Below are 17,225 nucleotides of genomic sequence, written 5' to 3'. Positions count from 1 at the left end.
TAGATGGACAGCGTTTGTGAACAGCAGTTTTCAGATCTTGCCACAGATTCTCGATTGGATTTAGATCTGGACTTTGACTGGGCCATTCTAACACATGGATATGTTTTGTTTTAAACCATTCCATTGTTGCCCTGGCTTTATGTTTAGGGTCGTTGTCCTGCTGGAAGGTGAACCTCCGCCCCAGTCTCAAGTCTTTTGCAGACTCCAAGAGGTTTTCTTCCAAGATTGCCCTGTATTTGGCTCCATCCATCTTCCCATCGACTCTGACCAGCTTCCTGTCCCTGCTGAAGAGAAGCACCCCAGAGCATGATGCTGCCACCACCATATTTGACAGTGGGGATGGTGTGTTCAGAGTGATGTGCAGTGTTAGTTTTCCGCCACACATAGCGTTTTGCATTTTGGCCAAAAGTTCCATTTTGGTCTCATCTGACCAGAGTACCTTCTTCCACATGTTTGCTGTGTCCCCACATGGCTTGTGGCAAACTGCAAACGGGACTTCTTATGGTTTTCTGTTAACAATGGCTTTCTTCTTGCCACTCTTCCATAAAGGCCAACTTTGTGCAGTGCACGACTAATAGTTGTCCTATGGACAGATTCCCCACCTGAGCTGTAGATCTCTGCAGCTCGTCCAGAGTCACCATGGGCCTCTTGGCTGCATTTCTGATCAGCGCTCTCCTTGTTCGGCCTGTGAGTTTAGGCGGACGGCCTTGTCTTGGTAGGTTTACAGTTGTGCCATACTCCTTCCATTTCTGAATGATGGCTTGAACAGTGCTCCGTGGGATGTTCAAGGCTTGGGAAATCTTTTTGTAGCCTAAGCCTGCTTTAAATTTCTCAATAACTTTATCTCTGACCTGTCTGGTGTGTTCTTTGGACTTCATGGTGTTGTTGCTCCCAATATTCTCTTAGACAACCTCTGAGGCCGTCACAGGGCAGTTGTGGAGCTGTTTTGCAAAGAAGAATGGGCAAGAATTTCAGTCTGTAGATGTGCAAAGCTGGTAGAGACATACCCTAAAAGACTGGCAGCTGTAACTACAACAAAAGGTGGTTCTACAAAGTATTGACTCAGGGGGCTGAATAATTACGCACACCCCACTTTTCAGTTATTTATTTGTAAAAAATGTTTGGAATCATGTATGATTTTCGTTCCACTTCTCACGTGTACACCACTTTGTATTGGTCTTTCACGTGGAATTCCAATAAAATTGATTCATGTTTGTGGCTGTAATGTGACAAAATGTGGAAAAGTTCAAGGGGGCCGAATACTTTTGCAAGCCACTGTAACCACATATGTCAATCAGCTTTTGTGGTAATTTGGCATGCGTTTGAGTAAATGAAGACCTTTAAAGGCATACAGGAGCAAACTTCTCCCTAGAATTTCCTCAGAAGACTCCTCTGTACTATCTGTAGTTTTGTTACTTAAAAAAAAGTTGCTACATTAAGTTGTCTTTTCTGAGCTAACCCCTCTAACTCTGGTGAAACACAGTATCTATTGTGTACTTGCATAATTTGTCACAAAGAATTTGAACATTGGGACATAAATAATAAGTGACTGCAATAAAGATTTTTTTAAATTTTGTATTTATTTTATTTTTTTATTATGCAATAAAACATTTTTAGGATACAGATGTTACTGTCATTAAAGTATCTATAGGTAACATCCATTCCTCACCTAACAATAACTATGGTGTCCTGTGCCCTGTCTTATCTGGGCATATGATGCTCCTACCCCATACAAAAGGAAAGGAGAGGAAACTAAATGAGCTTTGGAATGCACAAATAATGTTGATTCATGTCAAACAATTGTGATTCATCTGTCTGAGAGCTTTGGCTATGATATGTGTACATAGCCATTAATATAAATACTATCAACACATTTTTAGTTGTAAGAAGAGAGCTTGATGTTAATTTAGTATTCTAAAATATTCACTGAAACTGCCTGAAAAAATAATAATAACACATACTATTAATGGCCATGTGACTGAAATATCTGTAAATATTTTTCCATACAGATGGGAGGTTGGAGCAGTTAACAGCCTTGGGAAATCCATACTGTATACAGAAATAGTTCAGTAGAACTGTGATTATACAAGTAAGATTTTTTAAAAGTTATGCATTTGTATTTTAGTGGATAATTATCTTTTTAACTGTTTGGATGGACTCAGTGGAAGCAGAGACAGTGAGCAGGGTAAGCAGGGTGAAATATGATTTTATTTGACCTTTAGATTATGGTCTTGTGATACAATTAATGGGAGAGGAAGGCTATAAACATGAATGATTTAGTTATATTGCATTGTTGTTGTTTGTGAGTCTTACTGTTTGTGCTGCAGACTAAACTACATTTTTAACTGACGACCATATACAGTTTAACTGGTGGAGCAGTCACTGTTATTTTTTTTATTTTACAGAGTCAAAGCAGGCCCTCTGTTGTTTCATGGCCTAAGTTAAAGCTCAGATTTTGTAAATTGCTGTTGTAAGTGCCGATATACACTCACCAGCCTCTTCGCTATGCTCAGCTGCTCATTAAGGTAAATATTTAAATACACAATTACTTGACAGCAAGTCAATGCATTTAGTCATGTAGACATGTTAATGACAACCTGCAGACGTTCTAATCAAGGATCGGAATTGGGGAAAAGGGGTGATTCATGTCATTTCTTTCATGGTTGTTGGTGCAAGACTGCCTGGTTTCAGTATTTGAGAAATTGATGATTTACTTGACCTTGTTGATGTCAGGTGTCAGAGGAGTATGCCCAGGCTGCCTGAAGTTAATAGGAGGGCAAAGGTAACTCATTAATCATTACAGCCCAGTAAGAATAGTATTTCTGAATACACAGCACTTTAAATCACATGGGTTAGTCAAAGTCAAAGTCAAATGTATTTATATAGCACATTTAAAAGACTGTTGAGCAAAGTGGTATACATTTAAAATAATCAAAAGAGATGACAACATTTAAGAAAAGAAGCATAAAATGAGAAGATTTGAGTAAGAAATAGGAGAAATAGAAGTAATACAAACTCATTCTGATTTAAAAGCCAGTGAATAAAAGTGGTTTACACCACTTCTAGTGGGTTACACCACATGGGGTGCCCATCTTAAGTGGGATGTTTCCAGCAGGGTAACATGCCATGTCCCAAAGCACAAAGATATTTTAAAACTGTTCCTTGAACAACTTGACAATGAGATCAATGTACTCTACAGGCACCAGATTTAAAAGGACACCTTTGGGAGATTTGCACCATTAATTGAAAGGGACCAAAACCAAGGTTACTTTTGACAGCCACTGACAACATTCAAGATGGATTTGTATGTATTATGTATTTTGTTTGTGCACTGGTTAATGGTAACCTAAATCCACTTGTATTTGTGTCTTGCTTGAAAACACAGGTTACTGTATTTTCAATACAAAACACGGGATTAGTATGTATACACCTGTTAAAAACATTTACACACTGTCTTATCACGGGACAATTTCAGATATAGTTATTATTTAATGTTATGGCTTCGAGACACTTTATCACTCTTCTTGTGTTGTCTTGTCACATATCCAGTGAGTCCCAGAGATTCTTCCAACATCCTTGCAACAATAATGATGGTTTAAGTTTTCTTGTGTACACCTTACAGTGAGTCCCTGTGTTCTGTTTTTATGTTAGGTTGGCAGCAGGCTGGTCCTCCAGACTACTGGAATTCTGATGATCATCCTGGGAATCTTTGGAAAGTTTGGAGCAATTTTTATCACTATCCCAGATCCAGTCATTGGAGGCATGTTCCTCATTATGTTTGGAATGATTGCAGCAGTGGGGATATCCAACCTCCAGGTGAACACAATCAATTTCACAGCATATCAAATTGTATTTGTCTTTTATTTGGTGCACCTTTTTTTATTCAGAGTAACTGGAGCATAGCTTAATAAGATGCCCTAATCCTTAACACCTTCAAATAAAATGACACTGCTAAACAAAGCACCATCCCGATTAAAGCTTTCTTGGACTCACTGGTTCCACAGTGAGCAGTGTTGTTAAATCTATCTAGAATACAGCCAAAAACAGAAAATAAGGATCATGTGTGTATTAAAAACTTTATTTGCATTTTGTTGTCATTAACTTGTCTACCATTTGGCACTTTAAATTGTAATAACCTTTAAGAAATCTACAGCACAAAAATGTCTGATCATTGTAAAATTGCTTCGATATTATATAGTCAGATATTGAGCTTGGCAGTTGCTAGTGCACTGTAAGTGTAATCTGTAATGCATGAAATTCAATGTAAGTACAGTAATATGTGATTTCAAGGTTAGGTTAAGTGAGTTAGGGTCAACAATCCCCTTTCCTGTATCAAGCTAGTTCAGTGTGATTACAGCAAACGCATTGGGCAAACACGCAGACAAGAAGATAGTATTTTAATGATATTCCAGAAAAGGTTTTTGAGTGTTTGTTTTTTAACGACAAACATTTTTCTTAATACCTAAATGACAACTGAAAGCTAAACACTGTAAATTTTTAGCTGTTATAAAGGTCTCCTACTTTGAGACTAATTAATTGTTGAAAAACACAAGTGGGACGGTGTTTAAGGAAGTACTTGCTAGAAAATACAGAAAATGCAAATACCTTAACTGAACTGTTGCACAACAATGTAATGACTGTATTTTTAGTTCCACCCCTCTATGGTATTTTTTGGCTAAAGAACTTGCTCTATCAGTTTTTTTAAAGATGAAAAATGATGGTGTTTTCCCAGCCTATATTTTGTAGCTATTTCGTTTTGTACTGTTGTAACAGTATTGTGTATCATGTTTCATTATTATAGGCAGGTAATATATAATAATATATAATATAGTCTTATACATACTTTCACACACACAGAGATATATATATCTCTACATTGACCTCACTGTGGCCTGTGTTAACCTGTCATGACCAAATAAATGTGAATCCCTTACCAAAATAGAATCTGGGTCTCTTTTTTTCCTGATTATTTCTAATCTCATTTCCAAAGTTCCACAGCAGAAATGTCAGCTAGCTGAAACAGATCAACAAAATAATGGCTTGCATCTGAGAGTCAATAAACCAGTTTTAGCAAATTTGTATCACATTATTTCTGTCTCTCTTTCTTTCTTTCTTTCTCACCCTATTTCACACACGCCCCCCTCTGTCTTCTTTTCTCTCTCCAGTATGTGGATCTTAACTCTTCACGTAACCTTGTCATCCTGGGCTTCTCAACCTTCAGCGGTCTGGTTCTACCCACCTGGTTTCAGTCCAATCCTGGCATCATTGACACTGGTGATTTTAACACTCACATACACTCCCTCATGCATGCACACACCTTTAGGCCTTTAAAATTAGTATTTCCACAAAAGTATAGAAATACAGTTAAAATAATGCACATATTGATGTGAAACATAGTCTGTCAGGAAAGTTTTTTTTAATTTAAAAAATGTCAAGTGGTGCCATCCAACCTGTGAAAGCACTCAAAGTCTTTTTTAGTTGAATTTACTGAACAAATTAATATTATTTATTTATTTATTTATTTATTTATTTTATTTTACTTTAGTTTTACTCGATTCACTTGTGTTCTTTCAATACGACACTCTGTTTTAGCAGGCTAACTTTTTAATGATTCAGTTCAACTTTTTGGAATAAAACATAGTTTCTTAGGAGTTACTTCCACCTAAAGTTGGGCTATTTGACATAACTTTTTTAAGTAAATCCAAAAACATTTTTTTAGTGCACAATATTTTGTTGAAAGAGCATAAATTACTCCAGTAAACTAAATGAAAATTTTTTTTTTTGTTGAATCCAATAGTGAGGTTTCATTTTTTGAGCTCATCCTTGAGCGTGTGTGCCTGTTTGTGTTTTATTGTTTTTGTGTGTGAAGTTTAGACTACTTTAATTTTTGGATTACTGGGTTGATTTATTATTTTAATATTGAGTTTGAATGTGATATTGTTGAATCTTTGATGTCTAATTCCAATTTAACATGTTGTTCTTACAATAAGTTTCTGTTTTGGCTCATGATTTCCTTTTTTCCCAGTATCCTGAGCTTTTATGATATTTTTCTGGTTCCTGTCTAGTTTTCATGCCTCGTTCTGTGATTTATTGTTGTGGTTGTTTCCTGAATTGTTTCTTCTTCTGTCTCACTCCTCTGCTTTACATCACTGGAGTAACACTGCTCCTTTGTCTGTGTTTTCATGTTAATGTGACTCATCTTTTCTCTCTGTTTTGTATTTTGTGTTATTTTCTTTTTTTTTCTCTTGTGTGTGTTAGTTCTGTGTGTGTTTAGTTTTACCTGTGTCTTGTTCCTATCCAGTCTGCATGTAATCAACTCTTTTTGTATATTGTTAAAGCATTAGTTGTGTTGCTCCTGTGCAGCTCTGTGTTGTCCATTTTTTGTGCTTATTGCTTGTCTTAGTGGACTTTGTTCTTTTGGACTTTTGTTTATAGCCAATATTAAAGACTCACCATTTGTTGCTGAAGTCAGCTTTCTATGTCCTACATTTGGATTCTGTGTCTATACTCTGTAGACCTTGCAGTCTACCTGACTGACTGAGTCATTAACTGAGAAACTGCTGTCATTTATATATGTATATATGTTATTCTTAGGACATGAAAAAAAATCAGTATTTCAATCCTGTACATAGTGAAGTCCTCCATAATAGTACAAAGTATGGTTAGGGCCTATAAAGCTATAAGCTGGAGAACTAACCTGCTCGGAAGCAGGTTCTAGCTCAGTAGCGTATAAAATCGCTGCTCACTGACCAATCAATTTTCCAGAAAATAGTTTCAGATAGTGTATAGATACCAAGAATGTTTAAAGCTGTTTTAAGAGCAACTGATATCATTGTCTGCAGCAACTGTGTCACTGCTGTGTCCTGTTGTTAATGTCTTTATATTTTAAATAGTTTTCCTTTCGTTTGTGAAATCAGACACAAATGAAAGGAAAACTAAAAAAAAATCTGACCATTTTTCTAATGGTCATCTGGTTGGTCATATGCCACATCTTTCATGTGAATGTGTGCATAGCTGGATTAGGAAACCTTGGGCTGACTGAGCTGATAACCACCTTCGTGTGACTGCTTAACACAATTGGCAGGGTAAGTGAAGCCAGGTATTGAATATCATGTGTGTGCTGAACTTGTTTCATAGTACATGGCCCAGCTCTGGCACCAAGCTGCCCAGGTATCACTTGTCGATTGCAGAGAAAAAATACCAATGTTCAAGCACAAAAGATATCTGATACAAGGGCGTAAATTTGGTATGGGGCGACCGTGGCTCAGGGGGTTGGGAAGCGGTTCGATCCCCGGCCTTTCTGTCCTGGCCTTTCTGTCCTGGTCGTTGTGTCCTTGGTTTATCCCTGTGCTGTTCTCCTCTGTCTTTTGGTGGACAAACATTTATTTTACTGGCACACATCATTTGTGGGGCCTCTTATTGCGAAACCTGATTGTTCTCTTGTTTTAGTTTTAGTAATATTTTTAAATGGTTGTAGAAAATGAAAAAAAAAAACAGCAGATTGCATTTTTAGATAAATAGTTGTATATGTTTACAAAATGTACAATTTATATTAGCATTTCAAGTTATAAAAATTTACTCAACATGTCTGTTTTTTTTGTTTTTTTTACAGTAACAGATACTACTAGGATTTTAAGTTCTTTGTGTGATTTCAGATCAGTAATAGTACTATTAATAGTAATGGTAGTACTAATGCAGTATGTCAGTGAAAAAAACAACTAAATTCAGTTGAGCTGAAAAGAATGATACCAAACAAGGCAAGGGGAAAAAAAATAAAATGAAAAAATTTGAGGGTGAAATACAAACGTAAACTCAAAAGGAGTCAAAAATGGCCGGTTGTATTTCAGACCTCAGTGGGTTAATCCAACAAATTATGAAAAATTAGGTTTAAATTTTTGTTCGTGACAGTGCATTTCTGACATTTTGTTTAATTTAAGCTGTAACAATGTGATTGTTTTCTAACAAAAGAAAGTGTGAAACTTAAGTTAGACTTGTGTTTGTAAATGAATCGCCCCATGTTGTGTAGCTTTCTGGATTTTATACTTATTGGGCTACATATTTATTTATTATACAGGCTATACAGTACATAAGATCAAAACTCACATGTTTTATGTAACTAAAGTGTTTAATTATGTGGGCTACAGACAATAATTAAGTTATAGACTATATTTATATGAAAAACGTGTATACTTACTGCATTTGAATCATTTTAACCATATGTAACCACCTGCATATGTGTTTGGAGGGAAAAAGGGGATTTGATTTTGCCACCCCATTTGATTTCTTTGCCACCCTCATGCCACCCTAAAAAATTTCTCTAGATCTGCTTCTGCTTGGTGGTTCATTACTGTATTTGAAGCACATGTGTTACTGCATGTATTTGGAATGTCTCACTGTTATTTGTCAGGTGAGAGAGGCAGCTCTGCCATGTTGTAGCTCGGACAGAGGTGAAGAGGCAAGGTCACAGGTGACTGACTGATGTTTTGGTGCTATAGATTAACTAGTATTTTTTATCATGACAATTGTTAGGCTGCTGATGTCAATTGATTCATTAGTGTATATTTGACAAAGAATCTGAATTGACATGTCTCACTTTTTATATGGCACGAATCAATGTGGTATTTTATCAGGTAGCAATATGTCCTAGTGCAGTCAGAGGGGAAGAGCCAGGGCCAAAGGTGAGGCACATCAAGCACAGAATAATAATTTTAATCTGAGGATAAAACACATGTACTGAGGCTGAAAGAAGCTTCAGTGCTCTCAGAAGACTAAAAAGATGGCTAAGGTCAACAATGACTCAAATGAGTTTAAACAATGCTGCTGTATGCCATGTCCACCAGGAGGGACAGTATAGGTGTAAAATAAATATGCCAGCAGTTTATCTCAGTTAACGAAAGGAGAAGGCATGTGTTTGGCTCTTTCACATACTGGACATTGAGTTGTTGTGTGGGGCACCAGTAGTTCGTGTCTGTTGCTGTAACAGTAGTTCATGTTTAGAATAAAACATCCCAGCTCACTGATTTGATCGGGGCAATAGTGCCTAAAATGTTGCCTAATTTTGCTGAGAGATCTTTCACTTTGTGGTAATCTTAGATGAGTAGCTTTATGGACAAAAACCACCAGGTCATTCAATGTTCACTTAGTGCTAATGTGTCAGAGATGTTGGTGTACTATAACTGAACTAATGTTGTTAAGTCCTTAAGGTCATATTCTTTTATTGTCATGACTGTATTTGAAGCTATTTTTATTTTTGTATGATACCTGATTTATATGGAATATGGCTGAAGGAAACTAAAGTCTGAAATACTTAGTCAGTCATTTGTTTAATAGTAATTTAACATTATATAATTCACATATAAAACTATGAATTGTAATTTTAAATGGTTTAAAAGTATGTAGAAAAGGATATGTAGGCAAGTATATTTCTCCTTTTTTTATCAAGAAGCAAAGACAAAGAGGAAAAAAAAAAAAAGAAACAGGGCAGGGTTTGGTGGTTGAATCATCCGTCCCCACCAATACCAAAACCAAATCTACACCCTTGATCTGATATCTATAGAGACAGCAACGAATGTAGCTTGCTAACACACTGTGGTATTTTAGCTTATTCAGCCTGGTTTATAATAATTTATTTCACTGCATAATATCGACAGAATAGGTAATCTGATAAAATACACAAGATGGCACATGGCAATGAATTTACACCTGCTCTTTTGTCAATTTAAGCCCACACAACCCATGTCTGTTTGTTATGGCACAGCACTAGTTTGTTACTATGCATCAATGAGCATTAAAAATGTTGGAAAGCAGCAGTTTCACGTCATTTTCTTCTCAGTTCAGTGCACAGTAGCCACTGTACCATGACAAACTCTTTGTCTGTACCCACACTGGGTGTGATCTATCATTTATTTCACCACCTCCTTTATGATTTTATCTAACAGGAATCACAATAGAAAGTGCTCTAAACATCTGGTGCATAATTGAAGAAACTAAGCTATGGTGCTTTAATAACATTTATAAGTGTCCAAATAGTTGTGATGTGAGACACTTTTGTAAGATTTCTGCTTGAAATATTACACAAGTTTGACCATTTTGCTTTTTATTAATCAAAAACACAATCAGTAAACAGTGACAAAAAATAAAACATCCAGTGACGTAGTCCTCTTACACTGAATTCCAGGCTGTGTTCCCACAGACACTTAGAGATTACCCTTGAAAAGATGCAGTAGTTTTGCCAGCCTAAGCTCCTAATGCCAAGGTGTTCCAAAATCCCACAGGCCCAGATGGCAAACATTTTACATTTAGTCTGTAGGCTAAAGGTGGCAAATTGTCTTTTAGACTAAATGTGTTTTGGGGATCTTTGGTTTTACCTTTACATACTTAGGACAGAAAAACATTCAGTTTGGAGTCCAGTCTTTTAAGGCAGCTTTTATACGGGTTGAATAGGATAAAACCAGCATTTCAGCCAGTAGGGGGCACTGACAAGGCTCTTGAGCTTGATTCTTTGTACATCCATGCATGCCTTTTCTTCTTGTTAGCACAAGAAGGACGCTGGGTTGAAATCACATTTATTTAAAGTGTAATACTGTGGATGTTGTCAGCAGCTTTGAGAATAGAATTTTAAGGGCTTGGCTTGGTTATATGTGACTTTAGCTTCTTTGGAAAACTACTACATCTAGGGATGTGCAGATTGCAGATAACATCAGAAAAGAAGCTAATGCTTGAAATATTTTTGTTTGGTTTCTTGTTTGTTAGTTTTTAACAATTAGTCTAGATTTCATTTGTAAAAATATAGTTTTTTCTATGTTACACTGGAATTTGCTGATTGCAGATATTGCCAACTGAATACTTTAATCAGGTCTCCGACAATTTTGCAAACAATTTAAAGAAAGAAAGCACTGCAACTGCATGAATATTTGTAGTATGGTAAGCCCATCACATACATCTTATAAAGGTTTCACAGTGCTTAGGTGAACCAGGTCAAATCTATAAAACATTCCAAGGGTTTAATCATGGATAACTCTAGGTTTACTTGCACCTCTGTTTATGTAGTGTGCACAAATTCTTCATTGACATTACTGCCTATTGGTCAGGTAAGAGGAATGACTAAACAGGGAAAAACAATATTGAAAAAGCAGAAACTGTAAAAATAATAATAATAAAGTTAAATGCAAAAGGAGAAAATGGTAAAATTGTTTTGTAATACTTTAAATGTTTTTCTACATTACATAAACATAATACAATATGCATTCATATGCAACTGATAGATCACTCTCAGCTTACACTAATACAGTCATCAATCCAAACATTAATCCAATAGATGAAATTACACAATGTGAAGTAAATATGATCAGTCAGAGATCTTAGAAGTAAGAGAGTTATAGATCGTCACAGGTTGACAACTGATAATTACATTATTTTGATGACATTTTGATTAGCTGATTCGTAGGCTTTGTGACCACCTCCTATGAAGCGCCATCAAAAGAGCAATCTTCAAGATTAAACAGCTCTTCTCTGCAGACATAAGACCTTGATCCTATGAGTCATGTGATGCTAGTGTCTCCCAAGAAAGTGCTAATCCAGAGTTCAATACTGGGCATGAGGGCTTGTCTGGTTTTCTCTGGTCTAGGCTGCTTACCTCCCAATCCTCTTGGCTTGCCCCCATGTAACTGGCTGTAATCTGCCCAGCTCAGATAAAGCACTCTTGCTCCAGAGTCTGTCCCCAGCCTCAACACTTAGCTGATAGCTCCAGACAAGAGGAAACCTGTTAGTGCTCTTTGTAAACAAACTCTTGCTCATCCCGACGTCTTTCGATGTACAAGCTGTTGGATTTAAAATCAACTCAGTGGATGCCTTGAACTTTTGACTGCTGCCGTTTTGGGCAGGAAATGTGTGTGTGTTCCTTTGTGTGTATATGTTTTGGGATGGGTTATTTGAACAAGAGTTTTTTCAGAGTCAAACTACGTCAGCGCTGTTTGCAGTTCTTGATTCAATTCAATACAACTTCATTATGCAGTTTATTGCCTGAGAAGGATTATGAAAGCAGGGCCTTGGACTTGCAGGCATTTCCATTTTGAATGGCCCTCTGTATTCCACCATGTGCTCGTGGCCACACATGCCACATGAAAAGCCAACTCTGACTCAGGATTTTAGAGTATCTTAGTGGTCTCTAGTGATTAAAAAAGGTGCCCCTCGGTCAACAGAAACCCTTACAAATCCATATATCTAAACATCCGTGGCTCTTTTGTCAATGTCACAGGACGCTCTTGTGAGGTGCTACAGGCAAATTGTACCTAGGTACCACTTTGTGTCACCACAGCCAGCCCTACAATGTGGCTTTTATCAAACTACCTGCAAATTTGCTCTTTTAGAATGCTACTACATGTTCTGTTTCTTATTATCCACTTCACTTAAATGTTTCCATGTAAAATTTTAATTTACATCAGTTCATCAGTTACAAATATATATATATTTTTTACTATTGGCATCAGATAGTAGCTAGTTTTACAATGAAGTTGTCCCCTTCTAGGTCATCTCCTTGTGCACCTCTGCACCACGTTTCTCCAAACTGTTTCCTGAAAGTCATGTCCTTCCTCTATACCCCAATCCTAAGAAAATAAATAAGGGTTGATATGGTACAAATCTTAATAACAAAAGAGTTAAAATGGGATTTGGTAGGTGGGGGAACCCTAAAGTCCAGTGTAGTGGGGCAGTGCAGCAAAAAGAAGAAATCAGTCACATATACTGTGGTTAGCAGTGCTTGTTCTGAGGTTTTTTGCTCTTTGTAGATTTAACCAAATACATAAGCAGATTTTACATCATTGCTTTATCGTCATGACTTCCTGGCCACTATAAAGTTATTATAAAAGCAGACTTTGGAAAGTGGTGACAAAGAAAACAATCACCTTAAAGTGGACATGACAGTATCACGGCAAAACGTGCAACAGACACGCCAGTCCGCCATTTCATACTTTGCCTCTCCAAACCATGAAACAGACATGCATGCAAAGTTGCAGGAAGCTGCGGAACCAGCAGAGTGAGATATTTTATTTCAAGCCAACATTAAAATAATCATGGGAAAGCATTTAAACAGACATTATTCATATGTAAATACATATTAGCCAACTAGCTTTATCATTTCTGTCGATTAATGACCCAAGAATGTAAATCATATAATTTTTTGTGTTCACTACTGTCTTCCTGACTTTAAATATATTATCTCCCCCACCTGGTAATGCAAATTCTGCATGTATATCCACTTCACGATTTGGACCAGCCTGTCTATTACACACTTTGCTGCAGTTGTGTATTAATGTGTATTAAACCATAAAGCCCCACTTTAAAATACCGTCCCTGGCTATAGCAATAACTTTTATGTTAAAAAACTAATTTGTTTTACAATCAACTTTCACTCTCTGTCTCCTACGCAGTAAGTTGTTCTTTATTGTTGGCTAGCTGCACTGTAATGGAAAAATTCTCCTGCTGACTGTAGTGTTAGGGTTTGTCGAGCAGTTTAATAAATGGGGACTATGTGCAAAAGAGCCTGTTTGAGTCAGGCTAACTGTTGATTCACCTTTGTCTGTGTGGACAAACTGCCCCCTCTGTGTGTGATTTTTGTTGTTAGGTTGAGTGGACAGACTGAGCAGTTCAATCAACTGGCAATAAAATAGTTTTTCTTCTCCCAAGCATATCCAACCAGTTTACTACTTACGTATCACACAAGAAACTGAAGCATAACTGATAATCCTAGAACGCATGAGCATGTCCACAGGGAGATTTTTTTTTTTGTTTGGTGGACATGCTCATCAAAAGGAGCTCGCTGAGGTGGTTTGCACATCTGATAAGGATGCCTCCTATGTGTCTCCTGGTTGAGGTGTTCTGGGCATATCCCACTGAGAGGAGGCCCCAGGGCAGACTTAGGACAAATGGGAGAGATTACATCTCTTAGCTGGCCTGGAAATGTCTTGGTGTTATTCCCCTGGATAAGCAGAGGAGGAGGCTGAGGACAGTGAGTCTGGGCATCTCTGTTTGGGTTTCTGCCCTTATGACCCTGCTCCTGATAGGCGAAAGAAAATGGATGCAGGGATGGATGGATAGATGAACATGCCACTGGATGGTAGGATTCCTGATCGTGCTTTGGTAAGAAACTTAATTATGTTTGGATGTGTTGGGTAAAGAAAGTATTTTATGGCATAAAATGGTACTGATCACATTTAGTGGACATCTGCTCTGCTAGCTATTTGCCCCTCTCAGTTTACCCACCAGACGAAGAAAAAACACAGGAAGGACAGTATTGGACCAATTTTAAGTTTGAGTTTACCTTGCATTACTTAATCTGTGACTCTTTTCCACAGTGTGGTTTTTTTTTGTTCTCTCTTCCTTTCATTAAATTCAACTAGTGGTGGCAGGCAGCCACTTCATTCTTGGACTTTTCCTTTTTCCTTCCCACTGTTGCCAAGTTATTGCTCAAAGTGATTGCTCATTTCATTGTTGGGGTTTTTTCTCTATTATTGTAGGGCAGTGGCTATCAAACTGAGGTCCGCGGACCCCCAGGGGTATGCAAGGTGCAGATTGGGGGTCTGTGAAAACACATAGTGTCACCTGGCGCATAGTGGCACGTAAATACATGTGCATCATCTGAGGTTGAGCTAATAGCACAATGGACAAATATTTAAGTCTGTCCACTTCATCAAGTAATGCAGAAGCCAAACAACCGAAAATTAGAAAGTATGACAACAGTCCCCTCGAGTTTGGCTTTATCGAGAATGATGATGGAAGACCAAAATGCACTGTGTGTCTTCAGGTGCTAGCAAATGAAGCAATGAAGCCAGCCAAGCTAAAGTGGCATCTCATTACAAAGCATGAGGGTTATAAGGGGGTCCTTGGAAAAAAATGTACCCCCTCTATGGGGTCCTTGGCCCCTAAAAGTTTGAGAACCCCTGTTGTAGGGTCTTTACCTTACAATATAAAGCACCATTAAGCCACTTTAGTTTTATTTCTATAGAATTGAATTGAATTAAACATTTTCCATGGAGTTATTGGTTTTGTCACTAATTAGCTAACATAAACTAATAGGAATCTATTAGCAACCAACCAACCTAGTGACATCACATTCTGTACTGACCCAGATTCCTTCAAAAAGTCAGTCCATTTTTAACTGTATCTGGGAAGTGATTTGAATAGTTATTTGGAAGCATTATCTAGCTTGTCTTTGATTTCAGTGGTCAAGGGAACATACATGTTACTTAGACAAAATATCCTGTTAAATTTGATTTTTAAAAAAGTTTTCATAAGGTTTGATAAGATTTAAAAATCCTTTTATTTTTAGCCTAATGTTTGACTACAATTAATTAATTTGAAACAGACATTTCTCGGTAAGCCATAACCAGATAACCTCACCAAGATCCACTCTTCAGGTAAAAATTTTATATAAACAGGAGTACAGTGCAACTCCCAGTGAAGGCCAAGTTAAGATACATATAACCTTTATTAGTCCCAGAGTTGGAAAATTCACAAGGCTTTATTAAAACTTTGACGTTTTATGATGTTTTTATTGCAGCCTTCTGATGTCAGGTTGATTTTTTGAACTCCCCAATAATGACATTTCCATTGTTTTCATAGATTATGTGCGTTGAACATGTCAACATTGTTAATGTTGAAATCTACTTTAGTATATTAATCTATTTGTGTCTATGTGAAATCGAATGTTTTGAAAACCTAAAACAAAGAAAGTTTTTAACTGTCAAAAAATACCACGAACAGTTTACAGGCCACTCATAAAATATCTCAGACAAATCCATCTCAGTCAGACATATACAGATTCACTCATTTGCTTCTAAGATGCTTGAATATAACCACACACCACACAAATAAAATGTGTACGGTAAACTCAGCAACAGTGGTAAAAGTGCATACCAGGTATTCTGGCTTCCTCACACAGTAAACTGAGTAAGAGTGAATGCTGTCTATCTGGGTTGGCCCTATGCTGGACTGGCATGTCAGCTGAGATAAGCTCCAGCTCCCTCGTGACCTAAACTGCATAAGAAGTTAAGGAAATGGGTGGATGGATGGCCTTGATTTAGTTTTAAAAGAGGCAAGCGCAATGAAAATCTTGTACAAGATTTATAGTTCTTTTATCTTAGGCTAATAAAGGTTAACGACTTGTTTTGTTTGTTCTTGTCTCTAAAGGAATAAAAGAGCTGGACCAATTGATTGTAGTGCTTTTTACCACACATATGTTCATCGGTGGATTTTTTGGATTCATACTGGATAACACCATTCCAGGTGAATGACAGAATACTTGAATTAAAGACAATTAATTATAAAGTAAGCTCTATCATCTAACCTCATCCCATCTTTTTCAGGTACTGACAAAGAGAGAGGTATCAAGAACTGGCAGGACAAAGTGCAAGATGGAAGCGAAAACATGCATGACCAGTCATGCTATGATATACCTTTCTGCAACAGGGTTTTGAAAAGGTTTAGATGTTTCCAGTGCCTCCCCTTCCTCCCTTCTTACAAGACCACCCAGTAGGAGGCAGCCATGTAATGATGTGATAACTCAGTGTGCAACATTAATGTTGGCCTGTTAGCCCCATTAGAACAAAGAAGTCTTAATAGGATGGAATATTCTCAATGACAAAATAAGTTTACATGACACTTGCCTTATTTCTTCAATGCTATTACTGTTCATTTTAAACCTCACTGCTGACAGTGTTTTCAGTGTCACCTTTCTGCTGCAGTTTCAGTTTCCCACTTTTGTTGATCTGGTTAATTATTTCTTAACATTTTAATCTTTGAAACAAATACAAGTGTTTCACACTACAGAATTTTACATTCACATTACAGTGTACATGGCATCGATAGGCATCCAGAGGTCAAGCTGCTGCGGCTTTAAACTTCCATCGTGTTTCTGAAACTATCTTTTAGACTGAACATCCAGTGGAGACATAAAGGCGCTGATTCTTTAACATTATTAAAATAAAATCTAGTTTAATCTCACTTACTGAAAACAAACACTGAAACAATATTTTTACTAATTGGTTACTAGTTTGTTTTTATATTATGTTTAATTAATTAATGATATGGATGGTTTCTGTAAAGTTGCAATTTATATTGCAACTTTGTAAATGATTAATACTAGGTAGCGCATTTATAAAGATTAGGATGTTTTTTTTTTTAATATCGTTGACGTTTGTGTCCTGCTTCATTTTCATTGTTTCATTTGT

At 37.0% G+C, this 17,225-nt stretch overlaps 1 protein-coding gene across 1 annotated transcript in view; it reads left to right on the top strand.

Moving 5' to 3' along the window:
- The window catches only part of si:dkey-106n21.1 (solute carrier family 23 member 2), a 61,214-nt gene extending 44,198 nt beyond the window's left edge, over positions 1 to 17,016 (top strand). The window contains exons 9-12 of the mRNA XM_039615643.1: positions 3,652 to 3,816; positions 5,166 to 5,274; positions 16,186 to 16,281; positions 16,362 to 17,016. Of these exons, the coding sequence (XP_039471577.1) occupies positions 3,652 to 3,816; positions 5,166 to 5,274; positions 16,186 to 16,281; positions 16,362 to 16,531 (540 nt within the window). The 3' untranslated portion in view covers positions 16,532 to 17,016. The remainder of the gene's footprint in view (positions 1 to 3,651; positions 3,817 to 5,165; positions 5,275 to 16,185; positions 16,282 to 16,361) is intronic.
- Positions 17,017 to 17,225: the final 209 nt, after the last annotated feature.

The sequence above is a fragment of the Oreochromis aureus genome, linkage group 7 (assembly GCF_013358895.1).
Source record: "Oreochromis aureus strain Israel breed Guangdong linkage group 7, ZZ_aureus, whole genome shotgun sequence".
Taxonomy (NCBI): domain Eukaryota; kingdom Metazoa; phylum Chordata; class Actinopteri; order Cichliformes; family Cichlidae; genus Oreochromis; species Oreochromis aureus.
This window is presented reverse-complemented; position numbering and strand designations above follow the sequence as displayed.